This window comes from Puma concolor, unplaced genomic scaffold (assembly GCF_028749965.1).
Source record: "Puma concolor isolate L17-30 unplaced genomic scaffold, mPumCon1.1.hap2 unalloc_scaffold_22, whole genome shotgun sequence".
In the NCBI taxonomy this organism is placed as follows: domain Eukaryota; kingdom Metazoa; phylum Chordata; class Mammalia; order Carnivora; family Felidae; genus Puma; species Puma concolor.
The window spans coordinates 127,238-150,824 of NW_028240228.1; the positions used below are offsets into that span (position 1 = coordinate 127,238).

Sequence of the window (23,587 nt, forward strand, 5' to 3'; positions counted from 1 at the left end):
AGGACATTACAGGAGATGGCACCCGCCAGTCTCTTAGAGCCTTACATCAGTGCCCTTTCTTTCTCCTGAGGCCTGCCACACCTTCAGCCCCTCATTCACTTAGTCAGAGCCTGCCTGGAGGAGCACAAACTTGGCTTTCTCCCAAAGGCACAGATTTCTGCTTAAGACAGACACAGAAGCACAAAGAAGAAGCTATTTGTTTCTCAAGACCCAGGCCTATTGGCCATGCAGTCTTGACGTGTGGATGTGTCGTCAGAGCACAGGGAACGTGACTCTTAGATTCCGTGCCACCCCAGCCTCCACCTTGCTGGGGACCGGAACCCCAAGGACATTAGCTTCACTTTGGCTTTTTGTTGGTTACCTTGTCCTCACTCCTGCCCTCAGTGGTAAGTATTTAACTAACTGCATATAGAATATTAAACCTCAGAACCGCCACAGATGCAAATAATTCTTTGGCCATAAAACACACTCGCTATTTACAACATCCGGACAACTTTTTTTTTTTTTATTTTTTATTTTTTGCATTTATTTATTTTTGAGAGAAAGAGAGAGAGAGAGAGAGAGCACGAGTGGGGGAGAAGCAGAGAGAGGGGAAGACTCAGAATCCAAAGCAGGCTCTAGGCTCTGATCTGAGCTGTCAGCACAGAGCCCGACATGGGGCTCAAACCCGTGAACCGTAAGATCATGAACTGAGCCGAAGTCGGACGCTTAACCGACTGAGCCACCCAGGCGCCCCTGCATTATTATTATTATTATTATTATTATTATTATTATCATTATTTTAACCTAAACTCAAAATAATTCCGTAAGAGATGCTTTTCTTTTCCCCACTTTATAGACAAGGAAACTGAGTCACAGAGGTTAAATAAGTGTCACAAGGTCCTACTGGTAGGCAGTGGTAGAGCCAGGATTCGAATTCAATTCTGACTTGAAAGCCTGACTCCTAACCACTGCATGGTAGTTGATGGTGGAGACCATCTCAGATCCTCCGGCCTTCTTATTACACCAAGGAGGAGACTGAAGGGGAGAGAAGCTTCTTGGTAGTTAATGAGGCAGCCAAGTGTGCAGAGACAACACCTCAGTTTAGACCCGGGCTCTGCTTTCTGCAGGTAGATTGGATAAGCCACTTTAGCTTCTCTGAGCCTCCATTTACTCATCTGTAAAATGGGGGTGGTGACACCTCCCCCATTGAATTGTCATCAGCCCGAAGAAAGGATATGGTTGAGATCCGCAGCCCACCGTCGGGCAAATAGTAGGCGCTCAGTAACCGGCTTTGGCATTAGGGTCAGGGCCGAGGGTAGAACCTGTAACACCCTGTCAGTGGGAGAGGCTGGGATTGATCGCTCCCCTCCACACGGGGACTTGGGGGAGCCCTGGTTGGTGCTGCTGGCCAGAGCTTGGGGTGGGGGCGCTCGGGAAACCTTGTTAAGCTGTGTCTGATCTGTAGTTTCCTGTGGCTGGAGCCTGACTCAGACAGTCACCTGGTTCCCGGGTCGGCGCTGGGGCAGTGCCTGTTTCTGTTAGGCAGGAAAATGGGGGCTGGGAAGACAGGAAATAGTGGGAAGGATCTGTAGGCCCGGGGGGAGAGGGGCATTGACCCAACGTGGCCGGGGAGGGACCGCAGCTAGTGCCTGGGAGGGAGAGTAGGTTTGGGAGTTAGGGCAACTGGGTTCAGATCTTGACTTTTATGAGCTGTGGACCTAGGCCCGGTCACATCATCTCTGGTCCTCCATTTCCTCATCTGTATAATGAAGATGGCACCGCTTCCCTTGGACGGTGGTGGCAGGGCGGGTGAGTGGGTGGGTAATACTGTGCCTGTCGCAGAGATGCTCACCGAACGGCCATTCTGTCCCGCCCCCCCCCCCCCCCCCAACCGCCACCGTCTGCCGTCTGGTGGTGTCCCAGATCTGCCGGCAGGCTCTGAAGTTCCTGACGCAGATCCGGGCCCACCCCTCATCAACCTGCAGCTGGTGAATGCCTCGCTGTACGAGCATGTGGAGCAGATGCGCCTCGTCCGGAGGAGACGGGAGCAGCTGAAGCTTCTGGGGGATTACCTGGGCCTGTGCCGAAGTGGGGCCCTGAAGGAGCTGAGCAAGAGGTGAGCGTCCCGGACACACACACACACACACACACACACACACACACACACACACGCATGCAGCTAGTGCCCGCCCAAGACGCCCCCTTAGGAAAAATGCCAGAGCCGAGCAGAAATCACCTTCCCACTAGGTTGGGGAAATTACCGCAAGCTTTGGGAGTGGTTTTTATTTGTTCATGTATTCATTCATTTACTCGTTCATCTAACAGTTATTTACTGAGAACATACCAAGTGCTCAGCACTGAGCCAGCTTTGTGAGCTCCACACTGAGCAAGGTAGACCCGGTCCTACCCTCTCACAGGGAAGGCAGATGAGTAAGCCTAGAGCTACAACAGCCTGTAGAGCTGCTACAACAGCCTAGAGGGAGCTAGAAGGGAGGCAGGATGCCTGGAAGTACAGAGGTGAGCCCTCTAATCCGGAGTGGAGGAGGGCAGAGCCCGGAAGACTTCCTGGAGGAATGTACATATAAGATGAGCCTTGGAGAATGAGTCAGAGTTAGAAAGGGGAAGACTCAGGAAAGAGTGTTACAGATGGAAGGAACGGTGCGCTCAGGCCCTGAATGAAGGCCCCATACGAGGGAAGAACAGAGAGAGCTCCTGGGCGTGCAAGGAAGGAAGAGGGGCGCTGCCAGGACCCCGCGCTGCTCGGCCACGTGGAGGCCCCCCAGGCAGGCGCACGCGGCGCGCACCCCGAAGTCGGTGCCCGCGCGCGCGCACTCCTCTCCACTGGGCCCGGCAGCCCTTCCCTCCCTCGACACCCAGCAAACAGAGGTTGCGGGGGGGACTGGAACTGAGGGTCCCCAACCACGTTGGAGCAGGAGGGCAGAGTAGGAAAGGATGCGGGGGGAATAAGGGAGACCAAAGGAGGAAGGACTGAGGGTTTTTTGAGGGGGGACCACCTCGCTGTCTCAATTCCTCGGATGAGTGGCCTAGAGCCAGCCAGGCTGGGCCAGCAGGGCGCTGGGAGGCAGTGTCAGCCTGTGGCTTTGCTGGGCTAGAGGTGGGGGCGGGGGCGGGGCGGGGAAGGCCAGGTGGCAGGGGCTGTTTGGAGAAAGGAAGGCTTTCTGGGCCCAAGGGAGGCCAAGTCCGACGCCTGCCCCGGAGCCCGGTGTACTTGATTTGGCTTTTCAAATATGCACTGAGGCGTCGTTCTTGCCTTGAGAGCTGAGTTATTCACACCCACTGGGCCCTGCTGGATAAGAGCACCAGTGAATGCAGGACTGGTAGGGAGAGCCAGCTAGTGCGCTGAGGTTGCACAGAGAGACAGTGACCCCTCGCCGTTTTCTGGGTGTGGAACTTTTAGTCCCCGCGCAGGAGAGGGTGACAGCCTTCTGGTTCCAGGCGGGGACGCAAGGAGCTCCGTTTCTCAGCCTCCCCTTGGGCTGATGGCTCGGAGCCTGGAGCCTGTTTCCGATTCTGTGTCTCCCTCTCTCTCTGCCCCTCCCCCGTTCATGCTCTGTCTCTCTCTGTCCCAAAATAAATAAAAAACGTTGAAAAAACAATTAAAAAAAAAAAGCAGCTGTTTATTTGTACCCTTATCTCACTTCCTTTCCTAGACCGCGACCTCTCTTGAGGGCAAGAGGAACCGGTTTCCCCACAGCACACAAGACACGGTTACCACTCATTCATTGGGAGTTTATTGGAAGGATAAATGGGGGGGGGGGGGGGAGTAGTAACCGGACATATTTGACATAGGAGATGCTTGCGCACAAGAGCCCAGCGGAGCGCAAGCTCCAGACCCACAACTGAGCAGCTTACTGGGAAGCAGAGCGAGAACAGCCCCCCCAAGCCTGCCTCCGCTGGGGAATGGCAGGTGTCCACCAGCTCTCCTGCAGCTTTGCTCTGAGGACCTCACGTCCCTACTTCTCCGACTGCCCTTGTCAACGCCTGACTCGATGCCGAAGCCCGCCCCCCTACCCACAACTATGCTTCCTCGTCCCCGATCTGCGGCAGTGCCTCTGACTACTCTTAGCCTTTTTGTCCGGGCCTCTTCTCCGTCGCCCTCCTCTTCTGTCTCCATCACCACCGGCAGGGCGCGCGCCGGGGCAGCCCTGGCCGGCAGGAGGGGGCGGGTCCTGCGACCGGGAGCCGGCAGCCGGAAGCCGGACGGGGGGGGGGGGGGGCCGTGAGGACGTGTTCCAGGGAAGCCAGGGCCGGACCCGGCGGGGCCGGCGACGTGGAGCCGCTGTACCAGCAAACGCACAAGTGAGGGCCGCGTCGGGGCACGGGCGGGGGCGCAGCCAGGCTGGGCGAGGCCGGCTCCCCTGGCTGGGGCCTCGGGCGCCCGCCAGTGTGGAGGCCGAGTCCTTCCGCCGGGGCGCTGCCGGGGGCGGCTCGGAAGTTCTGTCTCTGGCGGGATGCCCAAGTCGGCGGCGGATGGAGGGTCCGGCCTGATGCGTGGGGACGTTGGGCCGGACGGCTCATGGGATCTTCGAGGCCGCGACTACCTGCTAAGTAGACTAGGTGAAGGGAAAGTCACACTTACAGATGATAAATTGTTTGTCCAGCACCTGCCAACTCACTGCTCTGGGTTGGTAGAGATGGTGGGAGTCAGGGCCCCTACACCTAGTTTACTATTCACTTGGAGAGCCCAGGGACGTCCGAAAAAAATCTAAGGTGTGGCAGGATTGGATGGAGTGTAAAGGAACAATACAAACGGAATCTTCTTTAGTTTAGAAAGAGCCATCATTGAGCTAAGGTCGTCAGAATAAGTTTCATTGTAACTCACAGCTCCTAAATGACGTCGGCCCCAACTCTTGATTGACACTAATCTGTTGTTGCTGCTACACTTTTTTCCCTTTTCTTTTGATTTGGTTTATACCAGAGACCATAATGATGAAGTGTTTGGTTTGAGTGCAAATATAAAACCTACTTTGTAACAGTTTTAAAACGGAGCCCTTTAAAATAGGGAGCCCTATTCTCATATAAAAAGTATAAGAAGGGACGGGTCGCCTGTGTGGCTCAGTCGGTTGGACATCTGACTCTTGATCTCAGCTCACGGCTTGATCTCTGGGTGGGGAGTTCAAGCCCTGCGTTAAGCTTCAAGCTGGGCGTGGAGACGACTTTAGAAAAAAAAATTTTATATCTATATATATGATGGAACTTAAATAATCAGACCTGTGAGTCCATTGGAAAAGGAATGAAATAGAATTATTTTTGTGTTACTAAGAAAGGACAGATCTTTTAGTGTGTCTTTCCCCTGAAGTATTGAACCAGTCCTGGGAGTTCTGGTTCTAGACTTCTTTTTCTGATCTATAAAATGTTAGTTTGGAGCTCATAAACTTTGAGGCTCCTTTCAGCTTCATGATACTGGTGATTGAGTGTCTTAAAAGGAAACACACAATCCTGCGAGCGTCAGCAATTAACTTTTGCAGTTGCAGAAATTAATGATTGAGGCTGAATTGACACAACAGTAACTGAGCATCTTAATTTTACTGGAACTTTGAACCCACTTTGTGGTTATCTCTGGCCATGTCCCTGACAGTACGTTGGAATGAAATCAGTACTTGAAAGTTCTGTATCTTGAAAACTCCTTCTTAACTGCCTGAGCAATGAGTGGGGGAGGGAGGGGAGGTGAAAATCAGAATAAACATTTTATGCTTAAGTAATACTGCATTAGGATGAACTTTATAGATGAATAAGTGGCCAGGCTTCTATTTTTGATATTCAAGTGGTTGTAGAGGTGTCTATATTTGTCCCCTGTATAGTCTAGGATCACTCAGTGCCCTGGACCTTATTATCTCTAGAGATTCTTTGCGGTTTTAATTTTTTAAAAAATATTTATTTTTGAGAATTAGAGTGTGAGTGGGGGAGGGGGAGAGAGAGAGAGAGGGAGCTACAGAGTCCGAAGCAGGCTCTAGGCTCCAGGCTGTCAGCACAGAGCCCAAAGCGGGGCTCGAACCCACGAATCGTGGGATCATGACCTGAGCTGAAGCCGGACACTTAGCCGACTAAGCCACCTAGGTCCCTCTATCCCTAGAGCTTCCGATTCAGTAGGTCTGGAGCACAAGAAGCTCTATTTTTAACAAGCTCTCCAAGTGATTTTGGTGAGCAGCTGGGTGTGAAAACTGTTACCTTATCTGAAGACCAGTTTTTCCCTTTTTTTGATTTTGCCTTCTGGTGAGAGGCTAAATGTAGAAGCGGCAAGGTGGGTGAGGTGAAAATGACCAGATGGTTCCCACTACTTTTAAGTAAAGCAAAAACAACCACAAATGTTTGTATGATGCCGTAAAGGTTACACAGCAATTTCATATTGCATTTGGATCTATGAGCCTTTAAATAGTTGTGATTATTGATTCATGTGTGTACCCTGTTTTATCGGAGACTGAGGCACCAAGGAGTTAAATGGCTTGTTCCTGGTTCCTCAGCCAGTCCATAGTGGGACCAGAACTTGCAACCAGTATCTTTTAACTCTAAAACTGTTCCCTGCTCGTAGGGGTCAGAGGCAGCATGGATACAAAATAGGTGTATATGAAAGGATGAGAGTAGTTCCATGGACTTTAAAAAAGCAATTTCATTTCTACAGACTGGATTTGTTTGTTTGTTTGTTTGTTTGTTTGTTTTTAGTCAGCAACAGTGACCTTGTTTTCTTACTATTAGGTCTCTCTGCTTGGTGATGTCATTACCTAAGCCCACCACGGACCCCATGTTGGACAGGGCTAAGACTTCTGGTTTCTAGTGTCCACCTGCCCCCCCCTCCCCCGCCCGCCCCAAGTCCTGCCTGTGCATCACCTGTTCCTTACTGGCTTCAAGTGTGTTGTCTGAATTCCCAGTTCGGTTTAAAACAGACTTGCCACATAGTAGTCCCCCCTATGCCATGCCTGCTTGCTTTGTTGTTTTGCATTTGATTTCCTCCCAGGCATGAAATGTAGAGATTGGAATCATTTTCTTGGCCGTATCTCTTCTAGTTCATTCAGAGCATTCGGAGCTTAGGTGGGAGAAGTCAGTATTGTTTCCCTGCAACTTTAAAGTTTGTCCATTTTGGCTTAGAAAACGGTATAAGCCACCTGAAGGGTGTTTATAGGGTGAGTGTTGCCATCATCTCTCACCCTGTCCTCATAGACTTTAAAAATTGGAGGGGACTGGCAAAATCTTCCATTCCAACTCCCTTTAGTCAGGAAGACCCTTTATAAAACCCGAAGCAGTTCATGTACCCTGTGTTTAAACATGCAGGAGCTCTTTTTCTTCTTCCTTTTTTTCTTTTTTTCTTTTTTTTTAAGTTTAGAGAGAGAATGAACACGAGTTGGGGGGGCGCGCAGAGAGAGGGAGAACCCCAAGCAGGCTCCCAGCTGTCAGCGCAGAGCCCTCCCGACACGGGGCTCGAACCCATGAACCATGAGATCATGACCTGAGCCTACCAAGAGTCGACGCTCAACTGACTGAGCCACCCAGGCGCCCCCCTTCTTCCTTTGCTTGAAGAGAGAGAGTTCATAATTATTCTGGGGTTTTTGTGGGGAGGGGCAGGTTGAGCTGAAAGCTACCCTCTTGAATGGGGCTCTTGGTTCTGGCTCTCCCTTCAGGAGCCGCAGTGGAGAATGAGCCCATTCCTCTGCCTGTATGTCAGCTCTAGGTATTTGAAAAGCACCAGCTGCCCCATTTTAATGGAGGGTTTTTTTTCTCTTTTCTTTTTTCTTTTCTTTTCTTTTCTTCTCTTCTTTTCTTTTCTTTTCTTTTCTTTTCTTTTCTTTTCTTTTCTTTTCTTTTCTCAGAGGCTTATTATCACTAGCTCTTTTGACCATTCCTCTTCATGACTTGACTTCTAGACTCTTTCCCGGTCATCCTCTTCATCCATCTTCCATCAGGGGAAGTCTTTATTTTTTTATTTTTTTTTTCAACGTTTATTTATTTTTGGGACAGAGAGACAGAGCATGAACGGGGGAGGGGCAGAGAGAGAGGGAGACACAGAATCGGAAGCAGGCTCCAGGCTCTGGGCCATCATCAGCCCAGAGCCCGACGCGGGGCTCGAACTCACGGACCATGAGATCGTGACCTGGGTGAAGTCGGACGCTTAACCGACTGCGCCACCCAGGCGCCCCCAGGGAAAGTCTTTAATAGGGGCCTTTAACAGACAGCTCCCAGGATGGAATGCCACTTGATATTGTACATTGGGGACTTTTTAAAAAAGTCTTAAGTGGGAATGCTTTTCATCCCTGACAAATTTCATCTTACTATTTTAGCCTAAATGAAAATATTACTATTTGTTTTGTGGTACAACATCCTAACCTAGGCTCATTAGCACAGAGTGATGTGCAAATGTCATCAACGTAAGTTGGTTTGTTAAAAAATCTTGAACAAAACGTAGAGCTGAAGGCAGTCCTGTGGTAGAATGCTGGAAATCTTTGCTAGCATCCCTTGGGTACCATTATTTAGCCTGCCATGAAGCCCTCGTCCTTAAAGTTTAAAGTATTTGTCAATCCATGGGAGAAATGTACTATCTCATTATTTTGACTTTGCATTCTTCTGATTACTAGTCAAGTGGAATAATAGATATAGATATAGATGTAGATATGGATATAGATATAGATACAGATATGTTTGGGTTTTCTTTTCTGTCATTTGCTCTTTGCCCATTTTACAAAAGTGCTTTGACTTTTCCTGTTGATTTGCAGCATTTTTTAATATACTCTAGACATTAGTCCTTTCTTATCTGCCGCGGGTATCTTCCAGTCTCTGCCTGTCTTTTTATTTTTTTAGAGCGTCTTTGGTGTAGACAGGTGTTTTGTTTTAATGTAGTCAAATTGACGAGTCTTGTGGTGTGTGTGGTTTGGGGGACAGTATTGTTTTTTGCCTTGTTTAGGAAATTCTTCTTCAACCTGAAGTCATAGTATGCATTCCTGTATTTTCTCCAGAAAATTTTGAAGCCTTGCCTTTTACATTTGGGCTTTAAACCATCTTGCGTTTCTTTTTGTGTCTGGACTCTATTCTTTGCTCCTGGGTCAGGGTTAGGGTTTGTCTGTCTCCGCACTGCAATGATGTTGTTTTGTTTGGTTTTGTGTTGTTATTATGGCTTTGTCATAAGTCCTCATAGCAGGTGGACCAGGTCATCCCTCTCATACTTGATTCAGAGTTGTCTTGGATACTCTTTGCCCCCTGCCCCCCTCCCTTTTTTCTTCTGTTCCCGTTCCTGTCAACACTGCTAATTTTCACATTTGCTCTATGAAGCTGCCATTGACAACTTACCTCATGGCCTACGTGCAGGCCTTCGGTAAAATCCGAATTGTCTTCCCATCGGCGTCGCCGTGCAGTCCTCTTGCTGTCTCTGTGGTTACCCTGACCCAGATGTTGGTTAACTCAAGCTGTGTTCCTCCATCTACCTCCGTACCTCCACGTGCCCTCATTCTACACTATCAGGACCTATCTTACCGGAGGAGCAGTCTGGTCCCTCCATCTCTAGTGGTGATTTCTAGTTTCCTTTCAGGGCCGTGGGTCTTACCCAGGTGCGCTCAGACTCAGTAGAGCGCTGGCCTTGCTTCTGGTGCCGTGGGTCATGTTTAGAGTCCGCAGGAAAGCCCTGGAAAAGACAAGACAGAGTTGAAACCCAGTTTGGGCTTCTGGCTTGCATTGGTAAATTTGGGTTCACAGAGTGTGGTGCCCATGGTGGAGGCTGGTTGCTGACCTTTCCCTCAAGGGTTGGAGGTGATATAGTTGCTCAGCAGACTGCTTTCCTGTGGCTCTGATGTGAGAGACCGGAAGCACCAGGAGCCTGTTGTTGGGGTAGCATAGGCAGTATTCCAGAACTGATCGCAGACGACTGCTAGGAAGGGCTCTGGGGGTGACCTTGGTCAAGCCCCGAGGAGCCTCCGGAGAGCACGCTAGGGCCCGCCACCTGAGACCACGCTGGCGAGCCAGGGTACGGTGTCGCATTTCCCAATGAGGTGGCACTCGCCTGGGATTGCCAGGGAAAGGCCTTTACCGGACGGGACATCCCCGTCTTTCAGGACCTTCCTCTGATAGTTTTCTCGCACTGATCGCCTCATCCCTTCTCCCCTCCGACCCCTACTCGCTTCCGGGCAGGCCCACCTGCTTGTAATCCACGTGCCTTTTTGCCGATCCTTTTCTTCATCTCTTCCCTCATCAGGTCAAGCTTCTGTCTTCAGAGTGCTCTTTAGAACTCACTTGACGCCACCGGGTTCCGCCAGCTTTTACTCTTATTTTCTTACGTTTCCTTGGCACCACGCCACTGCGCGGAGCCCCTCGGCTTCCTTTTTGTTTACACTTACATGTAGTGATGTTCCCCTAAATCTTCTTGGGACTTGTCATGTCTCTCTGGCCTGTTGTTCCTAATTACATTGTTTCTCAAGGACAAGGATTATATCTTTCTTGCCCTTTGACTCTCCCTAGTACAGACCAGCGCTCAGCACATCGGGTCAAAGAACAGAGAGTGGGATTGGCTGGGTCCGGATTGAGGTTTATCACTTGCTGTGTGACCTTGAACAAGTTACATAACCTTTCTGGGCTTCGGTTGTCTTATTTATAAAACGAAGATGATAATGGTCCTTTCCGCATAGGGTTATTGACTTTGCAGAATGTCTCCGATGTGGCAGGCACTTAGTAAGCGCCGCCTGTTAGTGTTACAAAGTAAGTTAGTGTTCTTATTAATATTCATGGTAAAATATTAGAAACCGGGCCAAAACATGTGGCCTCAAGTGCCACTTAACAAAGTTTACAGTTCAGTGATGCTGTCGATTTAAATCAGTTACACGTTGGCATCAGAAAGTTTGTCTTTCCTGACCGAAGCACTGTCGATGACTCCTGTCTCACTCATTTCCTCTCTCTTCCTTGGATAGGCAGGTCCACGAGATCCAGTCTCACGTGGGACGCCTGGAGACCGCGGACACGCAGTCTCTGCACTGTGAGTAATTAACTATGGAGAGCAGAGTCCTTTCTCCCGATGACACGATGCTAATGGGCTGGGTTTCCTGACCGCCTTGCTGCCTCAGGGGCTTAATGATTCCATGCCGAAGGAGTTCTGTTGTTAGGGGTGGACAGAAAAACCCTCTGGCAAAGCCTCTGACTTCTCTCATTGCGCCCCGTGGAATCCCACAGGCCTTATCCCCCATTACCCCTCAACTCACCCTGACAGGGCCCTGTGGGAATGGACCTCCTCTCCTCTGTCTTAATCTAATTACCGAGCCCTGGGAGGAATGTACTCCGTACAAACTCAGAGATGTTTAACTGGAATTGGTCATTTCTTCTGAGCTGAGAACGGTGGCTTTTTAGGAGGATTATTCAGAAACGAATAGCAACATTAATTAGTGTAGTTCCCACACTGTGGTTTCATTTGAGAAGAGTGCTGCTTTCTGTTTTACAGTTTTCTGTTGGCCAGAAAAGGTCCTTTCTCTGAGCTGGCCACAACAGATGCCACTGGTTGCCCACACGTTGCTGAAGCCACCCGTTCACCTCCCCACCTGGCTGTCCTCATGCCCTTTTCTGTTTGCTCATGCCTCCTTTTCGGAGCATCGAAAGCATCTCTTTTCTGGGTTCTGTGCCCCACCCTGTTCTAATCTAGAGTGCATATGTTAGCTGCTGCAGGTTGGCCTAGGAGGGTCACATTGCTTCTTTACTGTCGTGTCTTTATTGGGCAAGAAGCAATCTGGGTACCTTTTTTTTTGGTTAATGTTTGTTTGTTTGTTTGTTTGTTTGTTTGTTTATTTATTTATTTATTTGAGAGAGAGAGAGAGCACACAAGCAGGGGAGGGGCAGAGAGAGAGGGGGAGAGAGAGAGAGAGAGAGAATCCCAAACAGGCTCTGAGCTGTCAGAGACCCTGGTGTGGGGCTCGATCCCACGAACCGTGAGACCGCAACCTGTGCTGCAATCAGCAGTCGGGCACAGTCGGATGCTTAACCGACTGAGCCACCCAGACGCCCCCCTGGGTGCCCTTTTTGTACGCGGTTTAGTTCCTATCCATCTGCTTTGTTTGCCTTCCCAGCAGTCTCACTGTCACATGATTAGAAATGGAAAAGAGGCCATGTTGACTGTTTATCAAGAGGGATAAGGAAAATGACTGTATTTATCATATCTTTACCTCTGTGGATTCTTTCCTGGGCCTTTCCTAGTGATATTCAGTCTATTTTGGGGATTCCAGCATCAGCCTGCCCGTCCTTATGGAAAGCCTCAAGGGAGCTCTTCCCTGTGTTTCACACACTAATCTTCCCCTTTGTGCTTTTTTTTCTTTTAACCTCATTACTGTAGGGAATTCAATTGGCAGCCTTCTTACTAGATATTTCTAACTCGTATCTGAGAATAATCTCAAAGGAAAAGAGACCTCATTCTGTTTCAGAAGATACTGCATTTTGCTTAAAATATTTTATTTGGACAACCCAAATATTCATTGTATTTTCTAAAGGCAGGAAATGTATTTCTACAGACTTATCTGTAGCTTTTTAAACAATTGGCATTGCTATGACATTAACAGCTACATGTATATATGCGTGTGTGTGTTTAGAGCGACATTTACAGAATCCGTATCACTTGAATTTTTTTCCATTATTCAGTACGATATGCGTTTTTCTCCTTTTCGAATGGGTTTCTTTGAATTTATTGGATATGGAAAAAGACATGTTTATTGTATCATTCTAATTTAAGCTGTCTCTTTTCCAGCAATTACTCTTTTTTTCTCTTTTGTGCAGTAGTAGAAAACGAAATCCAAGCAAGCATTGACCAGATATTCAGCCATCTAGAACGTCTGGAGATTCTGTCCAGCAAGGAGCCCCCGAACAAAAGACAGAATGCCAAACTGTGAGTGTTGTGACGCCTCTTGTCCAGGGGAGGCTGTCAGATATTCTGAAAATCCATTTACACATTGAAAAACTGAGACTCTGTGAAGATGGAGTCCCTCTAAAGGGCACGGTTTCGTTTCAATGATATTTCCTGAAAATAAAAAGCCTGTGAGGTTAGGGGCTCAGAAGCCTGTGTCTCCTTACATTGGGTCATTTTGAAATTTTGCCTCCAATACCGTTTTTCTGGCCAGACCCGTGGCCTTACTTGAAGCCTCCAGCAGCCAGGGAGGTGTGCACTGCCCTCTGGTTCCTGCTGCATTCTTGGATTGAGATGAAATCTTGCCCTTAATCACTTCAGTCAGCCGATTTATAATGAAATAACTGATCTAACATTTGATACTCCGCCATGAAATTCAAATGAAAACCCTCACCACCTCCAGCCCAGCCCCTGCTCCCAAAAGTTCTTATGAAACTTTGTTGTTGCTTTACTCGAAAGGTGCCCTTGGGCTCCTTCTTGAAAAGCGATATAATCCGTGGCAGGTCAGGGAGAGGTCGTTGAGCCTGCTTCCTGTCACCTGTTCCCTGTCATGCATCCAGAATCAGAGACCAGCAGATGCTTAAGTAAAGCTGTTGGGATCTCTTGTGCTACAACCGTACTTTAACCACAGGCCGCTTCTTTGTTTTCAACATCAGTGATCAAAATCAGATCATTTTGGTGGGGACAGCATGCAGTGGTGTAGGGAGAAGTAAGGAAGCATCTTTCTTGAATACGAAGGCTGGCCGCTCAGAATGTGCGGCCCTGGGTTTCTGGAATGTAATCTCTGTCTCCATCGATTCCAGTCGTGTTGACCAGTTAAAGTGTGATGTCCAGCACCTGCAGACTGCTCTCAGAAACTTCCAGCATCGGCGATACGCCAGGGAGCAGCAGGAGAGACAGCGAGAGGAACTTCTGTCTCGAACCTTCACCACTAACGTAAGCCAGGCTCCTGGTTGGGGGGCGGGAGGGGGTGGGGGGGCAGTGTCTACAGGCACTCGGCAGCTCGTCGCCACTGAAACTCGGGTCCTGGAGCTTCATCTTTGTAGGGGGTGTCCGCAGCCGATGGACTGGAAGTAACAGTGGGCTTTGTGCCTTGCCACAGACACTAGACCTAGACAGGGAACCTCCTTCTCTAACACGAAAACCCGAAGTGGAAGCAGTTAAAGTGAAGGAGTGGGCAGGGGTGAAAATGACCTGGGTTTGACTGAGAGGTGGAAGTTCCCATGGTGGAAACGGTTTCTGATCAGGTAGAGACAGATGATGAGAACGGAAACCATTTGTCACGAGGGGCAGCATTTCAAAGCTGCCTGCAGGCACTTGCCACCGTGCTGTGTATGTGTGTGGTTCCCGTGTCAGATGCCTTAAAATGTTTTTGCCCCAAATCTGAGCAGCAATTTGGAGGAATTTGTTAACAGGTCTTTTGTTTTGGATGGATTGCTTGACTTGAGCCTGTTCGAAAGTGGCCTGGTTGGTGTGCATGTTTGGTTTTTGGGAGACCCTTGCCCCTGCCCCTCGGTCTTAATAGGATCCATTCCTGCACATGGCTGTTGATGGCTAGAGGACACACTGGCCTTTTTCAGGTCCCTTATAATGTATTTCCACCAAGTGAGGTGGGTTTTGGGTTGTTTTGTTTTAACAGAGAGGTTCATTTTCTAAAGAGGTCTTAGCTCTCTAAGCCTGCCCTCAGAATTCAAATCAGCCCACGTTTCACAGATGCTTAAGTCTCTCTGCTGTGTCCACACTTGCGGCAAATTTCCCCGAGTGTTTCAGAATGTGCCTGTGTAGTTTCTGCTTCTCTAGAGTAAGCAGTCAAGTAACACTGATTAACAATTCAGAAGTGTGATGAGGACGTGTTGGAGGCATAGTGGTAGGCGCAGCTGTCTGTCTTCCTTCCTTCCTTCCTTCCTTCCTTCCTTCCTTCCTTCCTTCCTTCCTTCCTTCCTTTCGGTAGTTTCAAGTTTTCATAGCTGCCTTTCAAAAGTGTAATGAACTCTACAACATGCCAAAAGGTGTGTGGGCTTTTGATCACTATGGCATTGGGTACTCAGACCTCTTTTAGGTCAGGGATGGTCGCTCAGAATTCTTTTGTTTGCATATCAGCTCGGTGCGGTGCTCTGCACGCAGTGCCCCTTAATCAAAGTTGACTTTGCCAAATGAACTTCTTGCCGGTCACTCTGTGAGCTGGAACTATGGTATGTTTTTCTGAGTGATAATGCCCAATTAGGTCTACCCTTTCAGGCGGAAGGGTAAGAACGATTTGTATACAGAAGGCACTCAATAAACGCTTGTCGAATGAAGAGAAGCCTCTCTTTGATTCGTTCAAACACTGGAGTCTTGTGACCCACTGAGCATTAGCTGTATGCAGAACATTGTTGAAGATGCTTGTGAAAGTAAAGCTTGTGAAAAAGTGAAAAGCTGTGGTCCCCGCCTGCTTCTCGAAACGCTCCCGTGTTAGCAGGGGCACTGAGAGCAGGTGCATGAAAAGTGATTCTGAACGTATGCAGCAAGGAAGAGGTGGTTGAACCTCTTCGTGGTGATTGAAAGAGGGGAGAATGACCGGGCATGGCAGAAGAATGTGCGATTGTCGGGAGGCGGGAAAGAAGGGAACTATGGCCAGTCCTGACTGCCTTCTGTATCCAGTCCGCTTCTGGTGTAAACTTAGAGCCCTGAGGCCAGTCTCAGTGTTTCTTCCCACAGGATGGTTAAGAGGGCCGGCTCTGCACTCAGTAGTGAGATACAGGCCCCGCTGGACTGAACAGCTCTGTGTGATCTTAGACCTCTCTGAGCTTCAGTTTCTTCACCTCTAAAATGGGGATAGTACAGTAACTGTGTTATAACGTTAGGATAAGGATTAAGTGAGCTTAGGGTAATGGGCATCAGGGTGGAAAGTACTTGATCGGTGTCAGTTTTTTTCTTCCTTCATTTCTTTACAGCCCTTTCTGGACCGCTGAGGAGAATTGTCCCATCCCGACTACCCATTAGGCCTTCGTCTCCTTTGTCCTTAGTCAGACTCCGTCTAAGTGCAGCGACAGCTGTAGATAAAACAGCTGCAGAACAAAAGCAAACCTGTAATACTGTGTTAAGGGAAAGCCAAGGAAAGGAACATTTGGAACAAGCTAAGTTAATAGGGGAGTAGTCAGAGAAAGCCTTCAGGAGAAGCCCAGCAAGACCTTGCAGGACTGATGTTCCTTCTTAAGTGGTGGTCATGGTGGAGAGGCAGGAATTCACAGGCCGTGTGCATCTGGCTGTCTCTCTGGCTTGGCCTTGGCCGACAGGCGGAGCAGTCAGACCCGCTGGGACCCCAGGAGCTGACCAGGCGGCAGAGCTAATCCTGTGCCTGCGTCTCTTTCACAGGACTCCGACACGACCATCCCAATGGATAGCTCGCTGCATTTCAACTCCTCCCTCCAGAAAATTCACCATGGCATGGACGACCTCACCGGAGGCGGGCACAGTATGCTGGACGGACTGAGGGCCCAGAGACTGACCTTGAAGGTGGGGGCTTTTCTGGGGGACAGGGAGGAGGCCCTTCGTTCTGGCCTCATCCACCAGTTGGGTACCCGCGTTGACGTCTTGGTTACGTATCCTCGCGTTTTGTTACTTTGGTGGTGAGACAGAGCCCTGAGTCTGGGGTCCTTTCTTTTGGAGCTGAAGTATGAGGAGTCCACAAGTGACCACCTTCCCTTCGCCCGCAGCTGCTACTTGTGCTTGCGACGAACCATAATTTGGCATCACTTGGTATCTGGGTCTTTTTCCGTTTACTGAACTTACCATGAAAGTGGCTGCTACGATAGGCACCACTGAGACCAAGAAATCCCACAACTGCCGAAATTACAGAATGCACGATTCTGAGAAGGCACACGTGGCCACACGTGGCCCCTCGCCCTCACGTGGTTTCCCGGAGAGCCCCTCCTGCCGACCACCTGATAGCCGAGACCTTTTGTGCTCTTTAAAAAAATTTTTTTTTTTCAACGTTTATTTATTTTTGGGACAGAGAGAGACAGAGCATGAACGGGGGAGGGGCAGAGAGAGAGGGAGACACAGAATCGGAAACAGGCTCCAGGCTCCGAGCCATCAGCCCAGAGCCTGACGCGGGGCTCGAACTCACGGACCGCGAGATCGTGACCTGGCTGAAGTCGGACGCTTAACCGACTGCGCCACCCAGGCGCCCCTACACCTCCTGGTTTCTAACGGTCTGGACTTAGGACAGGGCATGGCTGGGATGGGTCACCTCTGCTCCATGATGCTAGAGCCTCAGCCGGAAGATTCCACGGCCGGGGAGGAGAATCATCTGGAGATTCACTCCCATGTCTGGTGCTTGATGTCCGCTGCGCTCCTTAGCTGGGGCTGTCCACTGGAACGTCTACACAAGGCTTCCTCGCAGCCTCATGTTCCAAGAGTGAGTGGCCCGAGAGAGAGAGCCAGGTGGGAGCTGCATCCTTTCTGTGGCCAAGCCTTGGAAGTCACAGGACATCTTTCTGCAGTCTCAAGCCTCCCCCCCACTCCCCCACAGTGTGTCATCCATCAGCCACAGTGTGACGAAAGAGCAGGTGGGGTGGGATAAACCCATGGGTGTGGCCATCTGAGGGAAGCACAGTCGGCCACACTCCCCTTGAACAACGCGCCCATCTAGCTCACAACAGTAAAATACTCAAACTCTGTCGCCATAGGTACCAGGTAGCATCTACTCGCTGGGGGAAGCAATGGCACCGAATCCCTGGATGAGTCAGATTTGACCAGGTGCAGCTTGGGAGGAAGGTCTCCGAGGGAACAGTGTGAGCAAAGGGGTGTGCCCTAGTGGGGGCAGGGCTCGGGCTTGGGCTTGAAGGCCAGGTACGGGGTATCTGAAAGCAGGTTCATTACTCTCTGCCCTGCTCCGTTCCCCACCCCTCTGCACAGGAGAACGTCCCTCTGTGTGCTCAGACGCCCCTGAGCTCGGGGGCAGGATGGCCCTGAGCAGCAGAGGCTGGCAGGATGGGGGCCGCCCCGGCATCTTGCCTGTCTCAGACCCTGTGCGGCAGCCTGGGAAAGTCCTGGGCTTGTCTCTGGGCGCGGGGGTGGGGACGGGGGACGGGTACCCTGTGCCACGGCAGGTCAGTTCAGTGGGCTGACACTTGGGGCTGAGATGAAAACGTCGGGTTCCAAAGCCCAGAACAGAGGGAAAGTGGAGCTGGAAGGGGTCCCTAGGGACCACCACGGCTGACCTCAGGGAAAGTGACTTGCCAGGGATCATTCAGCCAGTCGGTAATGGTCGGTCTGGAATCAGAGTGGAGGTCACCTACTCCCGGGCCAGTGTCCCGCCATTCCTGCTGCCTGTGGGCCACCTCCCCGGGCCATCTTGGCCTGGTGCTAGTTTGTGGCCCTCAGCCCAACTACAATCCCCTGGCCTGGCACTGTCCCATATTCTCGCCAGGCACAGCTAACTGGGGTGGCAGGAGCCATACCAAAGGCTTTTCGGATTTGAGGGCCTCTCCCGAGCCCCTCAGATACTGACGTGAACTGGCACACACATTGCCGGCTTGTGATGTCCCGTAGGGGACGCAGACGGCGGTGGACAGAGCCCATGACCACGGCTGGAATGGTGGGTTCCAGAGCGAAGCCTGGCGGTGGGTGTCATTCTCCCCGTTACCCACTGAACTATATCTCATCCATCCAGAGTCAGTTTCTATGGCAACAGCAGAGTCCTTACCCATCATTTTCATCTGTAAAGATCCACCCCAGCTGCCTGAGGCCGGGCTCCTTGCCCAGCTGCACACCGGGCCCAGCTCCGCATCCCAGGTGTAATGGTGAATCGGCAGCCTGCCAGCCGGGACCTCCTGGGAGGTGCCTGGTAACCGGCATAGCCCTTGAAAGTGACCGCATAATCACTTCTTAACCGGGTTAGGAACTTGCTTCCAGTGGCCCCCTCTTGCTTCTGCGTCAGTCACCTCCCTCTTCTCCTCTGGAGCTTACCATCGAAGACCTCCATTCCCTTCTGCCCAGCCTCCAGAGCAAGATAATGCTAATCGAGGCTGCTCCGAAGCCAGCCGCTAACCTGCTAACCCCGGGGAGAGGGGAGCCTCCAGTCTTTGCCCCCCGGGTACGCTCAGGGATGAAACCCCGCCTCCGTGGCCCCAGGGCCAGAGAGCACTCTGTGTGTGGTCCACGCACCCCACCCGCCAGCCCTGTTGTCAGCCTTGGCGGGGGCGCTTCCCCCTCTAACCACCACCACCTTGACAACCCAGTTCCAAGCCCACGCCCGCCAGGAAGTCTTCCTTTCTACACCGCTTTCCTCTGCATCCTCTCTGCATGCCTGTATTTGGTTTCTGCAACATAGCTCGGGGCGCCTGGGTGGTTCAGTCCGTTGAGCGTCCGACTTTGGCTCAGGTCATGATCTCACGGTCTGTGAGTTCGAGCCCCGCGTGGGGCTCTGTGCCGGCCGCTCAGAGCCTGGAGCCTGTTTCGGATTCTGTGTCTCCCTCTCTCTCTGCCCCTCCCCTGCTCATGCTCGCTCGCTCGCTCTCTCTCTCTCTCTCTCTCTCTCTCTCTGTCAAAAATAAATAAACATAAAAAAAAAATAAAATCCTAACAGCTTCAGGATCTTTCTGACCTTGAAGAAAGGGCAAATGAAGATACTGTGCCACCACTTCAGAAGCAGAGCCTGAAATTCTTCTGTGCTTTAGAGGTGGTGTTGCCATCCTATGAGTGCCGGAGTCCCGGAGCTGGCATGGCCGAGGAGCCTTTGGATAACCTGGAGGAAGGCCCGTTTACGGTGGGGGTGGGGGTGGAGGGGAGGCAGAATCCCTCTTTCTCTCTAAAAACTCATCTTTTCAGATTCATCATCCAGCCCTCCCCCTTGCTAAGCTCCTAAAGCCCTAGGCAGAGTTTTTCTGGCCTACGGTACAGGCTTTTATCTCAGGCAATACCTGAAAGAACCTTTAACTTTAAAATTCTAAAGCTGACTTTCTGCCAAGAAGTTTAGGAGGAGGGAAGTAATGTTTTTCCCATTTTTGGTTAAGAATTCGCCTTGTGCTAAAATAGTCCTTCAAATACATATCTCTTGCAGCCTGCAGTGATCCCAGCAAAGTGATCATCTAAAGACTTAAATAAACTCTTGTGTGAATGTTGAGTCCTTTGCCTCCTATCAAAGGGCTGGAGTGTAAAGAGTCAAATACAGATGCCTAGAAAAGGTATTCCCATTGGTACTGTGTTTTCTCCCAGTGCCTACAGCACTTAGGCTTAGGGTTTTCCGGGAGGGGCAGGGCTGTTAGCAAGGCTAAGGGAGTAAGGCTCCCTTGGGTGATGCCCAGGAAGAGACCAGGCGGTCATGTGCACTACCACCGAACCTTTCTCCCCATGTGACTCCAGCCCTTGATGCACAGGAGAGTAGGGTCTGCAGTAGGGTCTGAAACTAGAGTTTCCGCCTGTCCATTTGAAATCTACGAGCGATGTGAGATCTGTGCCACTTTCTTGGCTTGAGTCTCCCTTTTGGTACTTCCAAAACTTCTGGAGTAGATCAGGGCAGTCAAAATGTGCCCTGCCAGGATATACCTACAGCAGAGTCATTCAGCCTTGTGTTGTGCCTGCCCTTACTTGCTAAGATAATGAACGACGAATCATGGATGTATTTTCACCTTTACACATATAACCCCCAAATCAGTTATCATTCAGATAGGCATGTTAAATCCATTTGTTTTGGTTGGATGCAGGGCCATTATCATTTCTTATGAAAAGGCGGACAGTCCAGAAGCTTGCTATTCAGAAGGCTGTGTCAGATGCATTCCAGAAACTGTTGATTGTGATTTTAGGTAAGACTTACTTGATTGTCCTTGCAGTATATCAGTTTCAACGAGCAAATAAACTCATTTTGAAAAGTTAATTGGATGAAAACACTTCATATTCTTTTATTCACCAAATGCTTTCAAAGCAGTAGTCTCAAACTTGTTCTTTGTGGCATTTGTGAGAAAAATGACCACAAATATTTTTGTCCCCAGTATATAGATATACAGTGATTTACCTCTGTCCACACAGAAAGTGTTTGACCCAGTCTTCTTTCTTGATTGTTTGCTCATAACACAGAATGCTATTGTGAGTATAAGCTTTGGGGGCACGTGTGTGGCTCAATCAGTTAAGCGTCCAATTGTTGATTTCAGCTCAGGTCGTGATCTCACGATTTGTGAGATTGAGCCCCATGTTGGGCTCTGTGCTGACAGCGTGGAGCTTGCTTGGGATTCTTTCCCTACCTCTCTCTCTGCCTCTCCCTGACTCTCACATGCCATGTGCTCTCTCTCTCAAAACAAAAAAAAACAAAAAAAACAAAACAAAAAAAAAACCTTTGAAGCTATGGACGTCTGGTGTTGAATCTTAGCTCTGTCTCCTAGATTTCTTATGCAATTTTAGGTTTTATAGTCAGATTTGAAGTATTTAATCTCTCTACGCTGCAATTTCTCTATCTGCCAAGTAAAGGTAGTAATTCAACTTACCTCATGGGGGATGAATTGTAAGAGCAAATGAGATGATGGAAAAGTTTAAAACTATCCCTGAAACATGGTAAGCAGAGAAAATATGTTAACTTGTTATCATCGTCTTCCTGTTGGAGAATTTATTAGATTATGTTTTTGGAATCCATTCAGCTTCAGTTTTTGTTTTTGGCACTGACCTATTGGGTGAATATGATTCTTATATTAGGGTCAGCTATATTTTTGTGAACCTTGAAAGTGGTCAGGCTATTGAATAGCATCGATTGTGTTCTCTATTGCGTTCTACAATGGTGTGAATGTTACAGGCTGTGCTCCAAGGGAACTTTATAATTAGTAATGAGTCCCCAGACAATCGCCCCCCCCCCCCACCCCGCCCTCGCCGCTTCACAGTCTTGCAGGCTTAGAGACTAAGAAAGCCTAGCTAAGTTTCAGAGGCCTTATTTGCCCATAAGAGTTGACCCTGGATTGGTCTCAGGCTTCCAGCCTGGACAGCTCTTGCAGTGAAAGTTGACTTCCCTGGTCATCAGGTAGAATCTCCATTAGCTGTCAATTCTGAGTAACAACCTTTAAGAACCAAACTAAACCTTTGGGTTGCTGACCTCTCCCTAACATGCTCTGGTATCCCTTGTACACGATCAAAATGTTGTAGCTGTACTTTGCCTTAAGGGGAATTGTATTGTCTATAAGGGACATGGGCCAGTTTCTGCCAATAAACTGTCCAAGCGCATTCTCTCCCTCCCCCTCCCCCTCCCCCTCCCCCTCTCCCTCTCTCCAAAGCATTGTTCATTGTATCTGGTGGGATTTTGTTTCCGGGGAGTAGACACTGGCCTTGTTTCTAATATGAAGTATCAGCTATAGTCCATGGTCTCTATTCCAGAACTCACACTGACCTCTACCTAATGCCTTACTGTCTAGTCATCTGATTTTGAACATTGTTGTTTCCATAGTTTTAACTTCCTGTGTCATTATTCCTTAGTTCCTATCTCTTAAGATGATAGCGTTTTTGAACCACACAGTCGTTAACTTCATATGTATTTTTTCACACATAGGTATGATTAAAAACTGAAGTGTGAGATGAGAAAACTTCTAGGAAAATGCTTTTATTTTCTGCTTTTATAAATAAAAAGAATGTCTAGTTATTGGGTGCTATCATTGGATACAGCTAGTTTTAGAACAAGGAAAATTCTGAATTGATCTTGTTAACTTTATTGATTTTTTAAATGTTTATTTTTGAGAGAGTAAGCAGGGGAGAGGCAGAGAGAGGGGGACAGAGGATCTGAAGTGTGCTCTGGTGCTTACAGCAGAGACCCCGGTATGGGGCTTGAACTCATGAAGCATGGGATCATGACCTAAGCTGAAGTCAGACGCTTAACTGACTGAGCCATCCAGGCGCCCTCTTTTTTTTTTTTTTTTTTCCAATCCTTATTCACTTTATTTCAGAAAGTGGTAAAATAGCTGTGGAATACAGACCCTGTGAAGAGATCACAGATGCCAGTACTGAAGACGAGCTACAGGATTTAATTCAAGTATGTGGAGATTAAAGTTCAGGGGTGACATAGCCACTGTAGCCATAATGTAAAGCAACCAGCAGAATTTGGAAGACTTTGGCATTAGCTCTATCATCCTTTGGGAAATGTGAAACTCAGAAACTGCTTTTGACTGCAGGGGATTTCTGGGGCTTTTCCTCAAGTCCTGACCCTTGGCTCTGACCCCTTATTTGAAGTTTGGAGAGCAAATTTCATCAGAGCACTCCCACAGTTGTGGACATAGGAGAGGACACAAGCCTTTTAGAGCTCCCCTCAAACAGAATCTCAAGGATTTGGGAACAGAGTAACTATGGCCTTAAATGTGATTATACTACAGCGTTTGAAACCATTATGCCATTCAAATAGGATGTGTCACCCAGATGTAGGCATCTCATATATATCTTGCATGAATATCTTGCTGAAGAACTTTTCTGTAAATCACTCACATGGATGCCCTGAATTAGGGATTAAGTTGCCAAAATAATTTCTAAAAGAAAATACTAATGTGCCACATACAGAATGTTAAAAAAAAAAAAAAAAAAAAAAAAAAGCAAAAATGTGTTTCATGTCATTGAGAGCTTAATTTGGGGCTAGATTTGTGAATTTTTTTTTTTTTAGATTTTTTTTTTAATGTTTATTTATTTTTGAGAGTGAGAAAGAGCGTGAGCTGGGGAGGGGCAGAGAGAGAGGGAGACGCAGAATCTGAAGCAGGCTCCAGGCTCGGAGCTGTCAGCACAGAGCCCGATGCG

The 23,587-nt window shown here is 49.1% G+C and overlaps 2 protein-coding genes across 2 annotated transcripts in view; both read left to right on the forward strand.

Moving 5' to 3' along the window:
* LOC147571544 (pleckstrin homology domain-containing family M member 1-like) overlaps positions 1 to 3,606 on the forward strand; it is a 29,742-nt gene extending 26,136 nt beyond the window's left edge. Inside the window, exon 7 of the mRNA XM_086696262.1 lies at positions 1,906 to 3,606. Coding sequence (XP_086552388.1) covers positions 1,906 to 1,974 — 69 coding nt within the window. The 3' untranslated portion in view covers positions 1,975 to 3,606. The remainder of the gene's footprint in view (positions 1 to 1,905) is intronic.
* Positions 2,004 to 23,395, forward strand: LOC147571545 (Golgi SNAP receptor complex member 2-like). Its single transcript, XM_086696290.1, has 8 exons — positions 2,004 to 2,098; positions 3,299 to 3,320; positions 4,130 to 4,302; positions 10,884 to 10,948; positions 12,727 to 12,835; positions 13,657 to 13,789; positions 16,208 to 20,640; positions 22,753 to 23,395. The coding sequence occupies exons 1-7, from the start codon at positions 2,004 to 2,006 to the stop codon at positions 16,463 to 16,465; spliced, it is 855 nt and encodes a 284-aa protein (XP_086552416.1). The 3' UTR covers positions 16,466 to 20,640; positions 22,753 to 23,395.
* Positions 23,396 to 23,587: the final 192 nt, after the last annotated feature.